The sequence below is a fragment of the Blastomyces dermatitidis genome, assembly GCF_000003525.1.
Source record: "Blastomyces dermatitidis ER-3 genomic scaffold supercont1.4, whole genome shotgun sequence".
NCBI lineage: Eukaryota > Fungi > Ascomycota > Eurotiomycetes > Onygenales > Ajellomycetaceae > Blastomyces > Blastomyces dermatitidis.
The window spans coordinates 5,525,921-5,547,475 of NW_025544777.1; the positions used below are offsets into that span (position 1 = coordinate 5,525,921).

The 21,555-nt window shown below is 39.0% G+C and overlaps 5 protein-coding genes and 2 non-coding genes across 9 annotated transcripts; 4 read left to right on the forward strand and 3 right to left on the reverse strand.

Moving 5' to 3' along the window:
- Positions 1-446: 446 nt before the first annotated feature.
- Positions 447-2,760, forward strand: BDCG_04564 (proteasome component PRE6). The gene is made up of 5 exons (XM_045420218.1): positions 447-1,013; positions 1,093-1,099; positions 1,162-1,214; positions 1,304-1,691; positions 1,771-2,760. The coding sequence occupies exons 1-5, from the start codon at positions 983-985 to the stop codon at positions 2,099-2,101; spliced, it is 810 nt and encodes a 269-aa protein (XP_045276370.1). The 5' UTR covers positions 447-982; the 3' UTR covers positions 2,102-2,760.
- Positions 1,848-3,936, reverse strand: BDCG_04565 (uncharacterized protein). The gene is made up of 6 exons (XM_045420219.1): positions 3,383-3,936; positions 3,205-3,248; positions 3,028-3,101; positions 2,842-2,903; positions 2,628-2,729; positions 1,848-2,522 (listed from the first exon to the last, which is right to left on the reverse strand). Exons 1-6 carry the CDS (start codon positions 3,475-3,477, stop codon positions 2,441-2,443), a joined length of 459 nt encoding a protein of 152 aa, XP_045276371.1. The 5' UTR covers positions 3,478-3,936; the 3' UTR covers positions 1,848-2,440.
- BDCG_04566 (inositol polyphosphate phosphatase) lies at positions 3,593-9,357 on the forward strand. Of its 3 annotated transcripts, none has more exons than XM_045420221.1 (7): positions 3,593-4,067; positions 4,158-4,340; positions 4,416-6,906; positions 6,978-7,187; positions 7,256-7,515; positions 7,589-8,256; positions 8,337-9,357. In XM_045420221.1, the coding sequence occupies exons 2-7, from the start codon at positions 4,284-4,286 to the stop codon at positions 8,416-8,418; spliced, it is 3,768 nt and encodes a 1,255-aa protein (XP_045280927.1). In that variant the 5' UTR covers positions 3,593-4,067; positions 4,158-4,283; the 3' UTR covers positions 8,419-9,357. The 3 variants fall into 3 exon arrangements, with proteins under 3 accessions (XP_045280927.1, XP_045280926.1, XP_045280928.1); XM_045420222.1 differs by having other exon boundaries at positions 3,639-4,067; positions 4,134-4,340; XM_045420220.1 differs by having other exon boundaries at positions 3,593-4,340.
- Positions 9,358-9,930: 573 nt separating this feature from the next.
- Positions 9,931-10,280, forward strand: BDCG_16964 (uncharacterized protein; the record flags this gene model as incomplete). The annotated part of the gene is made up of 2 exons (XM_045426143.1): positions 9,931-9,982; positions 10,048-10,280. The coding sequence occupies 2 exons, from the start codon at positions 9,931-9,933 to the stop codon at positions 10,278-10,280; spliced, it is 285 nt and encodes a 94-aa protein (XP_045280929.1).
- A 61-nt stretch (positions 10,281-10,341) lies between these two features.
- On the forward strand, positions 10,342-10,809 carry BDCG_16965 (uncharacterized protein; the record flags this gene model as incomplete). Its single annotated transcript, XM_045426144.1, has 1 exon — positions 10,342-10,809. The coding sequence occupies one exon, from the start codon at positions 10,342-10,344 to the stop codon at positions 10,807-10,809; it is 468 nt and encodes a 155-aa protein (XP_045280930.1).
- A 347-nt stretch (positions 10,810-11,156) lies between these two features.
- On the reverse strand, positions 11,157-11,248 carry BDCG_16966. Its single transcript has one exon. It is a non-coding gene; the product is annotated as a tRNA-Pro (tRNA).
- A 172-nt stretch (positions 11,249-11,420) lies between these two features.
- On the reverse strand, positions 11,421-11,513 carry BDCG_16967. The gene has a single exon. It is a non-coding gene; the product is annotated as a tRNA-Pro (tRNA).
- Between the last annotated feature and the right edge of the window lie 10,042 nt (positions 11,514-21,555).

Below are 21,555 nucleotides of genomic sequence, written 5' to 3' on the forward strand. Positions count from 1 at the left end.
TCTCAGAGTCAGATTAAAAAAGAGATATAATTTAAATTAATTAAATATAAGATTCTTATTCTTAACTGAGATAGAAATTAAATACTTAATAGACTTTCTATCAGAAACTCAAGTAGTTATAAGAAAATGACTGAATTCAGAAGTATCTGAATATGAAGAGATGAAAATTGATTAGATATAGTCTATTAAAATAGCTATATACTATCTTTTAATAATTTTATTTTATTATAATCTCTCTTTACTGTACTTATTTCTTTCTGTTCTTTTCTATCTATCTATTTAATATATTTATCTTTAGAACTATATTCTCTTTTTCTTTATCATGATATTTTCAAATAATTTCAAAGTATTAGAAGATGTTAAAATACTGTAATTTATAAACAGTTTTTGTATTCTAAGCTGGAATTTTCTGATTTTACATATCTGAAATTGATAAGTGTATAATAGTTGACTCTATAGATATAGGAAAAACCCTGAGATCTAAAGGTTCTCAGGTAGATGTCATAGTCTCTGACTGCATACATCTATAATTGAAGAATACTAATAATAATAATCCGCCGCGTAGATAGTAGGAGTATCAGTATCCCCTTCAGGACGTTCCGTCCGGAGAATATCGGATCTTGGAGGGATCCTCCACACCGTAAATGAGCAATCACACGACGTACAAGCTCTGGATCATCTTCCTCCAACACAACATCTGCCGTTGTAGCTTCAAGGCAATGTGGATAAAATTTCTTAAATTGACACAAAACCGACTAGACGCGCGCTTGGCGTCTGTCCGAAGCGGGAGGCAGCCGCGACTCGCGGCCCACCTAAATTGGTATGTAACCAATCCCTCTGGGCTCTTGGATATCTCTCCAGCTTTCCTCCAACACCAAATCATCCCCGGTCGTTTGTCTCTATACATTGCTGTCCCTTCTTGAAGTCAAACGCTCCCTTGATATATCATTTTATCCAGTTACCGTGACGCTCGTTCTCAAATATGGCTTCCGGATACGACAGAGCGCTTTCAGGTAAGTTGCCTGTCCGATAGCTATGTTATTACTTGATCCGGAAGCTATACCTGTGGATAATCGTCTAACGCTCCATCAGTTTTTAGGTATGTTCGCATCTGGGAAGATATGCCCACGCTACTGAACCTATTCTGACATCTTTACAAAGTCCCGATGGCCACGTTTTCCAGGTAGAATATGCTCTCGAAGCTGTTAAGAGAGGTATGCCTTATATCACCATATCGATGCCAGGTCGATTTCTCCATGCATATATATGTACCCATACTGAGGCACTCACGCAAATTACACAGGAACCTGTGCAGTCGGCGTAAAAGGCAAAGATATCGTTGTCCTAGGTTGCGAAAAACGCTCCGCAATGAAACTACAGGATACCCGCATCACACCCTCTAAGCTCTGCATGCTGGACAACCACGTCTGCCTCGCTTTTGCAGGCCTCAATGCCGATGCCAGAATCCTAGTTGACAAGGCCAGACTAGAAGCCCAGTCCCACCGCCTTACCGTCGAAGACCCTGTTACCATCGAATATATTACCAAGTACGTTGCTGGGGTGCAGCAGCGGTATACTCAGAGCGGTGGTGTGCGGCCTTTTGGCATTAGTACGTTGATTGTGGGCTTTGACCATGGCGATAATGTTCCGCGTCTATACCAGACGGAGCCATCAGGGATTTATTCGGCGTGGTATGTTTACGGATATAAAATCCAGGAATTTGAGGTGCTACACATATAGTTGGCTAACCTATAACTGTGAAAACTACAGGAAAGCAAACGCAATCGGCCGCTCGAGCAAGACTGTGCGGGAATTCCTAGAAAGGCATCACAAGGATGATATGGACAGGGAAGCGACGATTCAGCTGACAATCAAGTCGCTGTTGGAGGTCGTGCAGACGGGGGCTAAAAATATCGAAATTGCCATCATGGCGCCCGGGAAGGCTATGGAACTGCTGCCTAGTGATCAGATTGAGGCTTATGTCAAGAGCATAGAGGCTGAGAAGCAGGAGGAGGCTGCTAAGAAGAAAACCGGTCGAACTCCGGGGACAGGGACTGCTGCTATATTAACCCGGGGCGCAGGAGAGGCATCGGAAAGCTGAGCTGGGTGTTTAATGTCTTTTATTTAGCTATTTATTGGCCGTAATGGATGAATTGTGTCCTTTTTTTTCTTTATCAGCCATGGATTTTGCGTCACCTAGGATTTCTATGTTTTTATGCCTACCCAATAACCGTCTAAAAATCCCTAATTTCAATCTCGTGTGGTATAATTGCATTTACAAAATAGAAATAGAAGAAAAGGGAAAAGAAAAGAAAGAAAAAAAAAAAGGCAATAAGAAATTAGGGAAATAATGTATGGTCATATCGTCATGAAACCTCTACGGCACGCCCACGTGCTACACAACATCACATCAGTCTAATCCACCATCCAATATCCCATCTTATCCAAGCCGATTAGGCGCATCCTTAACATTGAAGATTGTCCGCTCCTCCTCTTGCCGCACTCGTTCATCCTTCAGCATTCTAATTAATTGGGAAAATTCCAGCCGTTAGCCATATATAATGTACACTACATATTTATACCAGAAAACCAAGATATGTAAATTGGAAGATAGATGAAACACCTACCTAGAATCAACCCGGGCATCCTCTCCCTCGATCTTCAAGGCTGGTTTGGGCGTGAGGGCCTCAAGGACGAAGTGGTTATCGCAGTGTGGGCAGTATTCGTCACTTATGCCAATCAATAAATAGGAATAAAGTTGATTTTTAGTAATTAGAAAATTTGATAAATATACAAAAAAAATCTGAATGGTGTGGGTGTAGAAGTTGCCATAGAACATACCTCTCCTCGAATTCTCGCGCGTCCTTCCGGAAACACTTTTTGCACTTCTTGCAGGCGAATGTCTAATCCATCCAAATATAACCCAAATAGAGGTGTTAAGAGAAAGATTAGTCCTCCAACTGCTATTGTACCTGTACTTCATGCGGGGAGAAGGGGGGAGCGGAGGGGAGCTCGGGGATTAACAACCATATCAAACGACTGTAGCAGCTCATGATTCTCCTGTTCTTGGTGGCATTCCGCGCAGTCGAACCATCGTCGGCCTAAATGGGACAAATAGCAGGGTAATTAGAAAATTTGGGATATTCCTGTCGGGAGGGAGTGAGGCTCTCGCGCGGGGTGGGGACCGGACGGTCTGTAACTCACAGCATGGCGAGCGGATAGAGACCTGGGCATTCAGGATGTGCTTGCTGGGCGAATGGGTCTGGATAAGTATTGGGTCGTAATTAAAACAGAGACACGAGTATTATAATTATAGGTTTATAAATATATGGATTTGGTGGAGAGTGGATGAGGTAGAACGAGGGGAATGGCACACACATACCACATGGCGATCGAAGAAATGCAACAATTCCAACAACAACGGGGTGTATGTCTCAGGGCAGTTTCTTGTTGTCTGTAGAGGAACTGTTTCTGCATGAAAGAATAATATGGCGCACTGGAGATGTAAAGCGTGGTAGGAATGAATGTCAGTTTCCCAGAGAAAGCGAGAAGCCGCTCCACAATATATTAAGCACCCGCCACGATCTCTAACTAGTTACCTAGGTAAATCATGTAACTACATAACTACTGTACAACATCGTGGACCCGTGCATGACGGTGCTTGGGACAATGGCTTAGTTTACCAGAATACCAGAGCAATAATTCTAATTACTGCTATACGTGTATCTAATAATCCCTTCTCTTCCTTTTCTCTTCCCTCGCTTCTTCGCTCTGGTATTTTTCCTTTACTATCAAAGTCTAGTTTTGCTCTTGTTTCTTTGCCGTCAAAGCCCAGATCACGGGGACAGACAAAGAGCCGCATCCCAAAGACCAACTTCGCCTCCAGCACTTCTTCCACTTCCACTTCCACTTCCACCCACCTCCAGCAGACACGCCCTCCCACTCCTCTTCAGCATCACGAGGATACGCAACGATTCTATTGCGAGAAAATAGCCTCTTGATTCCCCCACCTCAGGTTTAGCCTTTCTACAGGCCGCGTCATTCCTAGCTCCGTTGGCTCGAGTCTAGTTAGTTGTTAGCCGCCTTTTTGGATTTCGCTCGACGGAGTAAAGATCTTGAACTTATGCACTTAGCATTGCCTACGACGTCACTCAAAGACATAACTCCGTTCCTGCGCTCTTGCCTATACCCCTTATCCTCTACCAACCACTCAACCTACAGATGGTTTCCGGTATACGGTGTAGCCTTTTCATTCGCAACTAACGGTTGCTACGCTCTCCGTGATGGAGGCTAAGAATAATGAAGGCCATGATGGGAATGGCACCGACGAGGGCTCTATTGTATGATTGAACATTTGATCGCCACTTTCTGATCTACCCTAATGCTGACTACCATGCCCTGCTATACTTTGATAGAAACCCGTTTCTTCCCTCCTCTCTCACTTCGAAAACCTCGCTCACCTTAAACCCAAGTCGGATCACACCGCCTTACCAAGTCGTGAGTCCCGCTCCAACTTCCTAGAAACTCCAACCGTCGTCGCTGGTCGTGCATCCTTGGACCTACCGCGCCCAGACCATTCAAATTGGTCGTCGTCTTCTTCCAATGCACACTCCCATGCTCACCCCCCCTCGTCGTCCGGGTGGCTTCACACTTCGAGGCATAACCATGGAGGTGCTACTACTCGGAACACAGATGGGACTCCAGGAAGGCGGATATCGGCTAGGCCAGTGTCCATGAATGTGTCTTCAGCGCAGTGGAAAGCGCCAGTCCTCACTATAGATTCCCCACGGTCTAGTCCCAAGAGACATGTCATCCCTGCCACCGAGAATCGCCTCGGGGAAGCCCAGACCGTTCCCGAACCTCCGCCGCCCCGAAGACCGCCCAGCAGCCAGAGTCGTCCGATGAGTAGACCGACTACCCCTTTAGTCGATTCTTCAAGTGTAGTAACGACTGGTGGTAGTCCCCGTCGGGCGGATAACAGAGTTCGTGATTCAAAGAAGTTCCCCAAAGCCGCGTCTCTGCCACCACCAGTCAACAGAGCGGAAAAGCCTAAAATCCCTGCCACTACCAAAAGTCCCATCCCTATTTCTCGTTTGGAGACCCCGAAGTCTCTTGCGCCAACATCGGAAAAGGTCACAGTCAATGTTGCAGTGTCACCTTTCAGTACCCCTCCGAGTAGTCCTGAAAAAAAAAACCCTAATATCGTAGCAACAAACGGACATGCCTCGGTTCGCGTTCCCGAACCTTACTCCGCTGTTGAGCGCGGATCTCGTGCCACTTTCCCCGAACCTGCTCCGTTTCGACATCCCCGCCGATCCGCGACTTTTGAGGCCAAGCACCCTGGTCTATCCGGCGCGAGAAACGCAACGACAGTATTAAGTCGCGAAATCAAACAGTCCCCTCCGCCCGTTCCAATGAAACGGAGTGACACTGACGCTGCAAAACGAAGGAACGCGAAGGAAGCCCAAGACAGGCAATATACCAGTGATAATCCAGAGGATCGACCAGGTCTGCCACCCCGCACTCAACCGCGAATATCGCGCCGGGGCGCTCCCCCACGGACTGGAGTACAATCAACTACCACCCACTTATCGTCTAGACGCTCGTTTGATGTGCCTTCCAGACCAATTATCACATCCAACTCTTCCTTCCGTGTTGGAAACGCAGAAACTGGTACATATTACCCTCCACCACCCCAAAGAGATAATGCTGTCGTTGCTGGCCGAATACCTAGTTGCAGCAAGGTCCAGCCACAGCATGCCCCGACACAATTTGCACGGTCACCAATGCGCTCAGTAGAATCCCTTTCGTCGTCCCCAGCCTCCAACCAACGCCAGATCAGTAGATCTACCCTCGTGGAGTCAGATGAATCGGAGTATCCATTCGACGATGCGCCAATTCCTCGCACAGACTATCCTGACTTTTCTAACACCAACCGTCGCCCACCGATTTTCAAAAGCGGAACAAGAGGTATTCACACCAAGCATGACACTCGAGTCTTTGACGTTTGCGGGAATTATGCGTGCACGACGGGTTACTTTACTCGCGTCTGGGACTTAGTAAGCGGAGAGCAAATTCTAGGATTGAACCACGGGGAAACTGTTAAAGGTTTATGTATTGCATTTAAACCAGGAAATACAATGAACGATGAGGGGAAACTACTTTGGCTTGGCACGAATTCAGGAGAGATCCATGAGGTTGATATTCAAACGCAGTCAATTGTTTCGTCGAGGACGTCACCTTCCCGAAGAGAAATTATCAAGATCTATCGGCATAAAAAGGAACTTTGGACACTTGATGATGATGGCAAACTACTGGTCTGGCCTCCGGATGAATCCGGTGCGCCTAATCTACAATATAGCTATAGCCATCCATACGATCGGGTTGCAAGGGGTCATACTTTCTCGATAGTTGTTGGAGGGATGTTGTGGCTCGCATCCGGTAAGGAAGTGTGGGTTTATCGGCCCAATTCGAAAGATGCAGATTTTCACGTCCTCAAGGGGCCCCTAGGAAAATCAGATGCAGGCGAAATCACGTCCGGTACCACCAGTCCCAAAGACGGCGGCCTCGTATACCTCGGCCATGCAGATGGGAAAGTTTCCATTTACTCCTCCCAGGATTACTCGTGTCGAGCAACACTGAACGTGAGCTTGTATAAAATACACTGCCTAGCGATGGTTGGTGATTATCTTTGGGCGGCTTATAAAACGGGCATGATCTATGTCTACGACACTTCTACCACACCCTGGACGGTGAAGAAGGACTGGCAGGCGCACGATCATGCTGTCTGCGGGCTGTTGCTGGATTCTAGTAGTGTTTGGACTGTGAATAGGCTACAAGTTGTTTCTCTTGGGGTGGATAATTATATTCGCATTTGGGATGCTATGCTTGAGGATGACTGGCTTGGTTCGTACCCTTTTTTTTTCTATCCATTTTGTCTAATATGCTAGGAGCGACGTGCTTACTTTACTCTTTAGAGGACCGCATGCATGACAGGGACGTCGAATATTGCCAGTTCCGTGAAATTACCGCGTCCGTTCTTACGTGGAACGCAGGCGCAACGGTCCCGGGAAATTTACGAGATAGCACATTCATCAAAGAGGTGGTCCACCCTGAAAACCCACCTGATATCTTGGTTTTTGGATTTCAAGAGCTTGTGGACCTGGAAAACAAAAAGATCACTGCCAGTGAGTTACAGCATACCCTAGCAACAAATCTTAAGTACGATTCTTTTTCACCTAACAACCTACCACAGAGAGTCTCCTCATGGGCAGCAAGAAGAAAGATAGCGCAGACAAAGAACATATGAGCCGACAGTATCGCGTCTGGAAAGATTATCTTGCTTCCTGCATTCATGATATAATGCCACTTGATCAGCCTTATGTCCTCCTCCACACTTCAAACCTCATCGGCCTATTCACATGCGTGTTCATTAAACAAGAAGAACGCCAAAGAATCAGAGGTATAAGTGCAGCAGAAGTCAAGCGCGGCATGGGTGGGCTGCATGGCAACAAGGTTCGTCTAGTCCCTATACTGTATGTTCCCCTTCTCTTGCCAAACGCCAAGCTAAATTCAATCGGACCATTAGGGTGCTCTCGTCCTCCGCTTCATCCTCGACGACAGCTCTCTCTGCTTCATAAATTGCCATCTGGCAGCTGGCCAATCCCAGACCGCCAACCGCAACAACGACATTGCCGCAATTCTCGAAAGCAGTTCCCTTCCCTCCGAATCAAGCTACTCGTCCCGCATTGATCTCTTCGTCGGTGGCGGTGACGGCACCATGATCCTGGATCACGAAATCTGTATTCTAAACGGTGATCTGAACTACCGCATCGACTCGATGCCCCGCAATACCGTCATCGAAGCCGTCAAGGCTCGCAACCTCCCCAAACTCCTCGACCGCGACCAACTCCTCGCCTCCCGCCGCAAAAACCCCAGTTTCCGCCTCCGTTCATTCAATGAGGCGCCCATCACATTCTCACCGACCTATAAATACGACGTCGGCTCAGACCAGTATGATTCTAGCGAGAAGAAACGGTCTCCCGCATGGTGCGATCGCCTCCTCTATCGGGGTGTTGGGAGGGTCAAGCAGCTCGAGTACCGCCGTCATGAGGTTAAGGTGTCGGATCATCGCCCAGTTAGCGGGCTGTTTAAGATGCGCATCAAGACTATCTCCACAGATAAGCGGACGGCTGTGTGGGAGGAGTGTCAGGAGGAGTTTTTACAGGTGAAGCGGAGGTTGGCGACGGATGCTAGGTGCGTACTTGTCTCTTCCCTGAGTGGAGTAGATCTGCCCGGCAGAATATGAGAAACAAGGGTACTAACAATGATTGCAGCATCGACTATCTCGTTCGCATTCTTGGCCTAGATCCCAAGGAGGCCAGGTCGTTGATCTCTACTGCGCCTGGGACTAGATAAATGTGTGGTTCCCTAAGCCCCCTCTGCAACTCACCATTCTCCAACTACGCCACCTCCAACTTAACGCTCTTTTAAACCATCCTATATTATTCCAACATCGACCAAGAACACTATAATCTAAGCGCCTTATTTGCTTGCCTTTGTTCTTTTCCTTCTGTACTCTTTTCATACTCCAGGTACTTTTATTATCTCACATTTTGCATTAATATATTGGACAGAGCATAGAGATCGAGAGAGCGAGAACGACCACTCTCGGTCCGAACGGGAAATTCTCCCTGCCACAACACATTGCATATTAGATATTCCTCCTTTTGATTTTTTTTTTAACTGTACCCTTGCCTTTTCCACTTGCTCCTGCAAACTCTTTCCCCACCCCACCAGCAGGTTTAACGACGCCGGATGATTTTATGACCACGTTGCTTTTGCTCTTTCCCTTTTTTTGTTTTTTTTCTGTTTTATTTCTTGGTTATTGATAATAAAGAGATAGATGGTTTGCTAGTTTGCTTCTGCGTCAGTGTACATACCCATTCTTCCACCAACACTTCTTCTTGCCTTTTTTAATTTTTCCTTTTTCTTTTTCTTCAGGGCAATGTATACACACACCTAATTACCTGCATCGTTTCTTATAACTATTTTACCGTATTATAGATCGAGATATTACTCTTGTCCAACACGCACCAAAGCCTGCATGGTTGTATACATTCCTTAATGGAGTCTCATTGAAGTTTTCAATTGAAACGTGTTCTCTTTTTTTATTTTTCAGGTGCCGGAGAGGCGTTGTCCAGTGCAGAGCATCCCTATGTAGTAATTAATTCGGTGCAATTTTAATCTTTCAACTGAGAATAGGGATCGTGAACCCTGCTCGAAACAACATCGCGGTAGCATATCTAGCGGCGACGAAAGCCAATTAATTAGATACCTTAGGCTCTAACATCACGCATAACAGAGTAGTTAACTATATGATTGTCATCTATTCCTACTTAACATGACCTTCACGTCTGAACCAATAACAGGAATAAACTTCTCCCATTATTGGCGACATAGAACACAGTATACTACTAATCCGCCGACCAAGCTAAAACCCGTCGAAATCAGCCGGCAGAAATGCACGGCATCCCGCTGTGGTAAATAAGAAGAAAATCAGAAACGTAGATTCGGAGGCGGGTTCGCTTGGTGAAAACTGCCCGAACAACGTAACCCCTCGGCATTCCTTTGGCGTGTAACTAAACAGATTTGGGGAACTTGAACTGGATATTTATTTACTATAACTTACATATTCTATTATTATATTTTCCAGTTTTTAGGTCGTTGTGTTTCTGAATTTATCTTATCAGCCAAATTCTGCGCTGGCCACTTCATTAATTAAGTGTAGATGAACAAACTTGATCCGTACAATCATTCTGCCGACAAGCTTCTGATGCCAATGCACATCGTCCTCATCGGGCCAGGGAAAATTGGGCTCTCTCCTTTGCTGCATTATATCTTACATAGTCCCCCAATGTCGAAGTGGCCATGTACGATACCAGGCCAGATCTGAAGGCGAATATTGAGGTGACTCTACCGGGTCCGCCCCGCTCTCTAGACACCTATCAAAATACAATTATAACTGTATGTAACACCCCAAAACAGGTTACCTAGCCACGCTCTCCGCAACCCACACGCTCCCGGACCTCCTCTCCTCCCACCGCCTCACCCTCAGCCCAGACCTGCCGACCGCCGTCTCGACCGTGGACATAGTCCAAGAACGAGGCCGCGAAACCCCCGCGTTCAAACAATCCCTCTGGCCGCAGATCGAAACTTATGCCCCCGCGCACGCCCTCTTCTGGTCCAGTACCTCCGGCATCCCTGCCTCCACCCAGTAACTCCACATGCGCGATAAATCCCGCCTTATCGTCGTTCACCCCCTATAATCCCCCGCACATCATGCCGCTGCTAGAACTTGTCCCGTCACTAGCTACGCCGCACGCCTTGATCGAGCGCACGCGTGCGGGAGACGATAGGGTTTGTGGCGAACAGCTTGCGTATGCGCTGCTGCGGGAGGCTGCGCATCTGGTGTGGTTGGGGTGGACGAGCTGGATGCCATTGTTGAGAACTCGATGGGTCCGCGGTGGACGGTTGCAGTGCCGTTTAAGTCGTATCATATGGGGCGGTGGAGAAGGGCGGTTGAGGGCCTTCTTTGAGAAGATTGGGGTCACAGCGCAGGCTTGTTGGGAGGATCAGGAAGGAGTGGGCTTTGGGAAGGGGGAGGGCTGGGAGGAACGAGTGTTTCGTGAGACGGAGGAGGTTTATGGACCGTCTGTCGGGTTGAGTGTGCGGGAGAGGGATGAGAAGACAAGAGCAGTACTGAATGCGAGGGGGGAGGAGGGGTCGGTGCCGAAGAAGGACAGGTGAAAGTGTGAGGGAAGTAAGGTCGGAGGGATGGACACATTGCCTATGACATTAATGGTCCCATTCGAAGAGAAATTGGATACAATAACAATCATTGGCATCCGGAAACAAATGCACCCACCCTCCAGCAGGGCGTTTCAACGCAACCAGACGAACCAGCGTCCCAAGACTTCTGAAAACTTGCATTTAATCCGTATCATCCCGTTCACATTTCAGTGGGACTGAACCCAATTCTATCAGCTTTAAGGCACCCGAGCAAAATATATCTCAATCAATATTGACCTCAGCACCCGAGCTATCCTCCACCAACAAAAATATCATCTCGTCAGCAAAAAGAAATCATATCGTTAGGGTCTTGCCGCGACTCGAACGCGGGGCCTCTCGCAAACATTGCCATTAGGGTGCACCCTAAGCGAGAATCATACCACTAGACCACAAGACCTGGAATTGATGGAAGTCGCCTAGCCCGAACCACTCATCAGTGAGGTGGACAGGCAAATGTGTAAAAATATTGGTGTGGGTTGATGGTGGAGCGAGTAGATGAGGCGGGAAAGAGGCGGGAAAGAGGCGAAACAGAGGCGAAACAGAGGCGAAACAAAAAGGAATAAATGAATGGGTCCTGCCGCGATTCGAACGCGGGGCCTCTCGCAAGCGAACTCAGGTTTGAAGAGCCCAAAGCGAGAATCATACCACTAGACCACAGGACCTACCTTTCAATACGTGACCGCGGTTGTCAGTGCGCTTTCATCTAGCCTACAGAGTTTTTATCATTTTCACACTTTATATCTGCACTATATCTGCATACAGCAGAAAAAAAATAATAATTTCAAGTTTAAACTTTAAATATTATTTTCTGCTGTTTTATAATTTAAAAATGTTTAAATCAGTAAAAAATTATTAATATATATATAATTCAAAAATTGCTTAAGTTAGTGTATAATTATAAATATATACTAACTTCTTATATATATTATACTAAATTAATTAATAACTGCTATAATCTTTTTACATTTATAAATATATTTAGAAGTAACTATATTATTATTCAGTAATTATATATTCTTTCAAATTATATTCTCTCTTATTAGATTCAGTCACACTTATATAACTATAATATAAGTTACTCTCAGAGAAGCTTTTACTATTTTATACTACTTATTTACTAATATTTTCATTCTTTAATTATTATCTCTGTTATTATCATTATTAAATATTATTATTTTATATAAGATTTCTACACTCTCTCTTTAACAAGCTCTGTGATAAGCTATGCTTAATTATTTATATAGATTATTTTATTATATTTTATAGTTTTCATTTCTGCTGAAAGCTCTAATTCTCAGTTATTAATTCTTAACTGATAAACTTATAGAATTTCTATTCTTCTGCTTTAAAACTTTACTATGTATATATTTAAATATTCACTTTAATCACTGATTCTCATACTTTCTCATTCTTTTTCTTCTTTAATGTTTTTCACTTTGTTATATAAAATCTATATATATATATTAATTTATTCAGTGTAGACCTGCAGTATATATTATCTGTAGTCTATACTAATTATATATTATACATGTAAATAGATAAATCTTGTCTCATTCTTTTAAGATGAAGATGAGCCGGCGCCTCTATATATATATATATATACATGCTTATTTGTTTATTGTGGTTGACTTTACAGAAGAAAGAAGTGAAAGTCTTAAAAAGAAAGAAGTAGAAGTCTCAGAATGAAAGAGATAAAAGTCTCAGAATGAAAGAAGCAGAAGTCTTAGAAAGAAAGAGACAGAAGTCTTAGAAAGAGACAGAAGCTCTAAGAAGTAATAAGTGAATATACTTTCAGATAGAGAAATAAGAATAGAGTGAAAGAAGAAAGAAGTGAAAGTTCTGATAAGTAGTAAGAATAAACATCACAGTCTCTTCAAAAATACACTCAGTTGATGTGAAGAAAGATGCTTTCTCAAATACTATTCCTGAGATTAAAATTCTGAAGAGAAGAAAGAAAGAAGAAATAGAGAAATAACAAGTTCTTGAAGTACAGAAACTTGAAAAAGTAAGTAAGATTCTTAAAAAGCAGTGTGTCAGTGCCTGAGTGAGATGAATGAAGAAGTTCTGTTAATTCTTCATACTTAGACTAGACAACTACAAGAAGTGATTAAGTTCAAACTTGGAATTTCAAACACAGTTCTAAAAACATTGAAAATTTCTAATACAATCACTGACTCTTCAGTTTACTCTTCTTATGTTTTCACTTCTTCTTCTTCTTCTTCTTTAAATCAGAAGAAATCATATGCTTAAGCAGCTGAATCTGCTATCTCTAAACCTGCTATCTCTAAATCTGCTGTCTCAAAACCTGCTCAAAATTCTGAGAAAACTGAGAAGAATACTACTCATACTTCTATTGATAAAAGAGTGAAGAAAAAATTGTAAGAAGAGAAAAATCTTCAAATCTTCAGAAATAGAAGATTTATTCTTAAAGTCTCAAATCAGAACATCTTACAGAGAAATAAGCTAAACTTAAATCTTATTTTCAGAATTAGAAATGAAATCAATCAGCAGTTCTTTTCTCAGTTAATAACTGATATTAAAGTTCAAAAATCAGTTATAGCTTCAATTGAGTTATTCTTCTTTGAAAACTTCATCATTCTGATCACAATGTCTGAATTCAGTGCAGAATTTCTTATTCAGAATAAGAATCTCTGAAAATCAGCAGTAGAATCTCTGTTAAACATAATAATTCTATCTGAGAGAGATAAAAAGTAAGATAAATTCATTCTTTATGATATTTCAGTTAAAATCTTTGACTGTGAGAAAGAAGTACTACTTCTTAAAAATAAATTAGAAGAATATAATTCTATTCAACTGAGAAAAGAGTCTGTATAACTTAATTCAATTAAGTTCAGACAGAGTAGAAGAAATGCCTCTATTCTAGTATATATAAAGATACTTAAACAATCAAGAATCTCTGAAGTAAGAGTAGCAGATTTGAAAATAAGAGTTCATAAATACAAAGACTCAAGAATGAATCTCAAAGCTCAAACACAGTATTTAAACTGTTAAAGATATGAATACTTTGTAATCTCTTATTTCAGAGACTCAAAATGCACATTCTGTGCTAGAGATTATAAAACTAGTGAGTATAAATATGAAACATGCTTAAAAAGAGATGAAATATGTTAATATACTCTGCTTAAGTGCTTCAATTGTAAAGAAAAACATGTATCTAACTTAAAAGAATGTGTATTTACTTCAAGAACTCAGAAGAACTGAAGAAAAGATGAAGCTTAAAGTAAATCTAAAACTGAAGAGAAAAGTCAAGCTAGTAAATCTATAAGTATAAGCTTAAAAAGAAGAAACTCTCAACTATCTAGATCTTCAAACTTCAACTCTTCAGTTAAATATGAATAGAATTTGAATTCTCAAACTTCTGTTGAGATTAGAGAATTGAGAAATGACTTTAATGATAAACTAGATATAATACAAGCAGTTGAGATTTCTACTTTTTAAAATAGTTATAATCTACTATGTGATAATAGTGATTAGATTCTACTTGATCTCTACTCTCTGTTAGTATGAATATATAATAAAAACAATAAAAAAAGTTTAAAAACTCTTCAAAAATTACATTTATTCAAAATAATGTAAATAGAAACTCAAATTGTATCTATTCTTATCTTCAAATTATATTTGAATAAAAAGTTAATTTTATACTGCTTCAGAAATCAAACTTTAATACTGAGTAAAAATATATTATTTCTGATTCAAGCTACTACTACATTCTATCTCAAAAGTCTGAGATAAAGTCAAGAGTAGTAATCTATGAAAGAAAGAGATCAAGATATCAACTTAATCTAAGATTTAATATCATATCTGACTCTGATATTCTGATGAGTGATATTATAGATAAAGAGAATTAGTTTGATTCTATACAGCTTATAAATATCTATAATAAAAAGTTATTGAAGAAAAATAACAATATCTGAACAATTAATAGAAAATTTCTGAATATAACTTTATTAAGAAACTCTATAATTGTAGAAGATTTCAATGCATATTATCTCTGATAGAATTCAGAATATAAAAGAGCAGTAAGAGCAGATAATCTGATTAAATAAATCTTTGAGTATTTAATAAATTTAGTTAACAAGTTTGATCAATAAATATTCTTTAGAAAAGATATGAAACAGAAATCTATTATAGATCTAATCTTCATGTTATAAAATCTAATGAAAAAAACACTTGAAAACTGATTTATTAATTCAAATGAGACATCAGAATCAGATTATGAGATTATTCAATTTAATATTAAACTGAGTGTAAAATAAATAAGTGAAAACTCTCTTCTCTTTAATCAGTTTAACTTTGAAAAAGCTGATTGAAAAGTAGTTATAGAAAGTATAAAACTGTTAAAATCTGAAAAGCAGAGTAAGCTATATTGAAATCCTGATCAAGATATCTCAGATAAAATGCTCAAGAATAGAGTGAAGCTCATTATATCTATTATTCTAACAAGTATTAGAGATAATATTTTAAAGAGAAAGTCTTCTAAGTATTTCAAATCTTGATAAAATGAGAATATCATATCTAAAAGAAAACAACTAGCTATTGTTAGAAGAGATTGACAGAATGATATAATATCTGATAAAGAGTTCAAAGCTGTCAGAAATGAATATTTTTCAGATATTAAAAGAGCTAAAACAAACTGCTGAAATAAATTTCTTGAAGAAGTATAAGAAAAGAAAGTTTTTAAAGCTTTTAACTATACTAAAATAAGAAGTGTAGTAAAACTTCCAGCTCTAGAATATGAGTTTCAGAATGAATTATATACAGTAAATTCTTTTGAGAAAAAGTGTTAAGCTTTTATGAGAATTCTCTTTCAAAACTCATCAGATTAAGATTCAGAGAAAGAGAATATATCACTTTATAACTATATTAATAAAAATGACTGAGAATGACCTAAGCTTATATAAGATGAATTAAAGTTAGCTATCTTCTCAAGTTCAGTTAAAACTGCTGCAGGGCCTGATTCAATTAATCACTTGATTATTCAAAATACATACTTCTACTTAAAGAATGAATATTTTAAGCTCTTTTTCAATCTCTTGAAAAATGAATATCATTCTGAATACTGAAGAGAAGTCACTGAAGTGATTCTTATAAAATTTAATAGAAAAACTTCAATTTCTAAGTTATGTAGAGTAGTATCTCTATTGAACTGTCTAGAAAAGATTTTAAAAAAGATAGTAGCTACTTAACTATCTTTTATAAACTCTATTAGTAATTGTCTTTTATTCAGTGAATAAATGAGAGATAGAAAACAATGTTCTGTAATTAACACTGTTCTCTCAGTTATTTATAATATTTAAATAGTAAAGTATGAAGATCTAGTCTCAACTGCAGTTTTTATTGATATAAAAGAAGTATTTAATCATGTTTCAAAGTCAAAGTTAATTCAGACTTTGAAGATGTTAAAACTGTTACTTTCTCTAATAAAATGAATTAACTGTTTTATATCTAAAAGAATCATATAACTTTTCTTTGATAGAATGAAATAAGACAAGACTGAGATAAAAATAGAAGTACTGTAAGAATCTTCAATCTCACTTATTTTATTTACAATATACACTGTATATCTATTCAAAAATAGAAATATAAGAATAGTATGATCTCTGAGTTATATGAATAATATTGATCTAGTCTACAGCTCAAAAATTATCAAAGAGAATTTAAAAGTGATTGAAAAAGCTGTAAAGAAAATCTTTGTTAGAGTAGATATCAATTAAATTCAATTTAATATGAATAAAACTAAGTTAATTCATTTCTTTTCTAGATTTAATAAGAAAGAACTATCTCTAACTCTTCTAAATAGAGAGATTAAACTCAGTGTAAATGTCAAATAATTAGAAGTATGATTAAACTCTAAGTTGAATTTTAAATATTATATTCAACAAAGAACTGTTAAGGCAGAAAGTCTATTGAATAACATAATCAGACTATTAAATACAGAGAGAGACCTATTCTTTCAGACTATGAGACAGTTATATATAGTCTGTATTATCTCAGTAGCTGATTATAAAGTTCAAGTTTAATGAAATAATCAAGAGAATTTCACTGAACTCTTTCAAAGTCTGTAAAACAGAGCTTTGAGAAGAATTCTGAGAGTATTCAAATTATCTTCTATTAAAACAATGAAAATTGCAGCTTCAATTCTCTCTTCTGCTATTAGATTTAAAAAGGCCTATATAAACTGTACTCTAAGAGTTATAAAGATGAGCTTAAATCATATAATCAGAGAAAGAGTCTTTATTTTTATTAATTAACTCTGGAAATGAACTGAGTTGAAATAGATTTCTTGATTGAAATAAAAATAATTCTTCAAAGAAAATGTCTTCTCAACTGTACAGACTATACTCACTGATTAAAAATCAATTTTCTGTTTTAAATATTGAAAAAGTTGATCATGAGAAGATATCTCTCTAAAGAGAAAAGCTTGAATCTCTTATAGACTTATAAATAAGTGAACTATCTAAGAAGAAAGAATATGAACAGCATTTAAAGAGAATTTCTACAATTAATATAGAAGACTTGATTCTGATTTATTCAGATAACTTTAAAAATGAGAATTTGAATAGATTAGATATAGACATTGCTTATACTGAAGATAATATTAATTTTATCTCAGATTCCTAGAATTTTGACTGTGAATCTGAAGTCTTTAATACTGAACTATTTATAATAGTAAAAGCTTTCAAACTCATTAAAATAAAATCTTATAAAAGAGGAAATAGTTTGAAAGAGACATGAATATTCTCTAATAGTCAAGCTGCTTTAAAAAGACTTAGAAATAATCAGATTTATAATAGTTAGATAAATCTTGAACTGATCTTAAACTCTGTTTTAAAAATTTAAAAGAGAAGAATATTAAAGCTGATAATTCATCTACACTAATGTAAGGGGCCTACGCTGAATAGATCGGTATAATATTGATAGGTCTTATATAACAAAGATAAAAACATTAGAGAAGGAAAGAAAGAGAAAGTGCGAGAATCAGTGATTGAGATGGATATTTATACGTGTATGTGGTGGTGTATGTGGTGGAGCTTCAGGGCGGAAGAATATACACGCGTTCATAGCAGCTGAGGATCAGTGATCAGGAATGGCTGAGAATTGAAGTGTACACTACGCGCGTTCATAGCGGCTGTGGATCAGCAATCAGAAGTGGCTGAGAATTGAAGTGTATGCTACGCGCATTCATAGTGGCCGCGGATCGGTGATCAGGAATGAAAGAATCTGTGAAGTGTAATGGAATAGTCTATATGATTGATCAGGCACAGCCTGCCACATTAGCCCCCCCTTTTCAGAAGCAGTTCCCATCAGTCAAGGGCTGCTGTTTTGAATAACACAGAACTCAGAGTCCAGGTCAGTTGATTATAGCTGACTCATTTCATCAGATATTGTCAGCCGCGGCCGCGGGATCTCTCATTGAGAATATCTTCAATCTCTCACTCAAGCTCATTATCTTCTCCTATGATGCCTGGCGGCTGTCAGTCAGAAGTCAGCTGAGAAGAGAACAGATCAGTGACAGCGCAGTGGAGCAAGCTTGTGTGAAATACATCATGAATCTCTGATGATGTGTCAAGACAGTAGTTGTGACTATCTAGAACTTCTATCACTTTATACCTGACATGGCAGTAGTCTAGCATATGAGATGAATGTGTGATTTGTATGTTCTTGAGATTCAATCATACAAGATCTTCTATCTTATACTGCTCTGTGAGATCTTGTTAAATATTGATTTGATCTTCTTGATCTTGTTTTATGATTGTCATGAAGGCCTCTGCTCAGTTGTGAATATCTTGAAGCTTTGTTACTATATTATCAGCAATCTGAATTGAACTACAGAGGTTCAGTGTGCACTGTGTGATCTCTAGAAGGTTCAACACTTTCATGTGATACTCATGTGTAAGGAAGAACAGGCTTACATCTGTTGAAACAGCATCTCAACTGTTGATAGTAACCTCTGCATGTAGAAGAAGGTCATGTCAATCATCTTATAAGTGATTGCAGAACTTATAAAGATAATTCTTTACAGTCTGAATTATTCATTCTGATGCATCATTGATCTTGAGATGATAGACAGTTGACAGACAGCATGTAATCTTGAGAACTTGACAGATTCTTGTTCAGAGAGCACTCATGAATTGATGATCTTAATCTGATACTATCAATCTCAGCAATTCATATATTTAATAGAATGAACTTTATAAGAAGGCTTCAGTAACTTGTTCAGCATTCATCTTATCATAAGGTTTCAATATTACATTCTTACTTAGTCAGTCAACAATGACCAGGATGTTTCTGCAGTTCTTGCTCTCAGATAGATCAACAGTGAAGTCAATTGCTACATCTCATCAGATTCTATCAGAGACATTGAGTGATTTCAGTAGACCTTTTCTATGATTCTTTCATGAGATAACAGAAGAACAGTGATTACAGTTTTGAATGAAGCATCTGATGCTGTTTGATATCTCAGATCAGTAGAATTCTCAGAAGATCATTCTATACAGTTGTTTACAGCTCAGATGATCAGTTATATGCAAATCATGCATCTCTTGCATTATCTGAGTGTATAAGGGTTTGGAGTGAGAGACTCAGCATTATTCATGAAATTGTAGAGTGTTATTGTCATCAATTAAGCATTCTGAGATATCAGTTCTGATATGTAGTTCTGAGGGAAATCAGAGTGCTTCTTGACATACTGCTTCAGTGAGAATCTAGAGGAGTTCATCAGCCTGAGCTGCTGTATATTATAGTTCATTCAGTGTAGAGAAAGTGAAGATATTGATGTCAGTTCTAATCAGAGAAGTATGTATAATGCTGTGAGCTGTTCTATCTTGATCAATTAATATCTTCAGGTTCAAGAGCCAGTGCTCTCAGTTCATTCAGTGAGTATCTGTTATATCAGATGACATATCTTGCTCTTGTTGTGAGAGGGCATCTGTCATCAAGTTCTGACTGCCAGGATGATAGTGTATTGTAAAATGAAAGTGACTTAGAAACTCAGATCATCACATCTGTTATTTGATAAGTTTACAGGTAGTTGTGAAGTATTTGAGATTCTTATGATCTGTGACTATCTCAAATTCAGAGACACTTCAGAGTTCAGAGTCTCATTCTTCTAAACAGTGTACAATTGTGAGAAGTTTCTTGTTATAGATCTCATAATTGCATTCAGCAGGACTCAGTTTCTTAGACATGAAGGCATATAATCATAGAACATCTTCATCATTATATTGCAATATCACTTCTTCTATCATGTAGTCAGAGGAATCAGCTTCAATAACTGTCTTATGATCAGGATCAAATGTTATCAGCAGAGAGGTATTAATGAACATCTTCTTCATCTGTGTAAATGCAGCTTCAGTGTTCACTGATCATTGAAATACTGAGTCTTTCTTAGTGAGGTCTGTAAGTGATCTCATGATATCTGAGAAGTTTTGTATAAATCACTGATAGAAGTTAGTAAATTCAATGAAGCTTTGTACATCTTTCACAGTATACAGAGCTTCTCATTCAAGGATGGCAGAGACTTTCTCAGGATTCATTTGAATCCTCTTGCCAGCTTCTATAATAAAACCCAGATACTTGATACTCTTGACTTTAAAATCACACTTATCAATATCTATCAGTAGTTCTGCTTCTTGTAGCTGTTGTAATACCTTTTACACATATTCTTGATATTCTTTTCTGAATTCATCAGTGAAGATGAGGATGTTATCTAGATAAGTAGATGCAAACTTATCAAGGAAATCTCAGAGCACTCAGTTGATATACTTCTGAAATGTACTGAGGGCATTAGCCAGTTCAAAGAGTGTGACTATTCATTCAAAGAGGTCATAATATGTTTGAAATACTGTAAGTCATTCATCTTCTTCAGCAATATGAATCTTATGAAACATGGTGATAACATCTAGTTTTGTAAATCATTGAGCTTGCCTGATCTGTGCTAGGGTTTCATTGATGAGAGATAAGAAATATCAATCTTTCTTTGTCAATCTGTTCAGATCTCAATAGTTCACACAGAATCAGAGTTCTTCATCTGATTTCTTTGCAAAGAGAATAGAGGCTGCAGTGAAAGAGTTGCTAATGTGTATGAATTCTTTATTCAACAGATCATTGAGTGTCTTTCAAAGAAGAAGAAGTTTATCTTGAGACATGCTATAAAGAGGGCCTCATGATGATTCAGAGTTCTTATCATTCTTTTTCTCTAACTTGATACTGTGATCCACTTCAGGATCTCATAAGAGAGGTATGTTTGTAATATTGTCTTGTTGAAAGATATCTAGATATTCATGATATTGTTGAGAGAGTTTTGTACAAGAATCTGTTGTTATAACACAGGATAACTTTTCTAGAGTCTTTTTGATATTGGTCAGACTGATGGAATAGATTGACACATGATCTTGCTGTCAGCAACTCTGTTGATGATTTTGATAATGACTTCTTTTTCAGAGTATTTTGTATGTGTTGGCAGAGATCTGTGTCAGATTCATGATCTTGTGAATATCATTTTCATGGACTCTATCATTGTTAGGGAATATCAAGCTTCTGTTTCAAGTATTTAACAAGATGTCTTGTTCAGATAGCCAGACAAGTTCTAACATAAGATCATAATCAAGATTATCAACTTCATACACATAGGCATCTTCACATTGATGTTCTTCTACATCTATAGTCAGCTTCACCATGTAA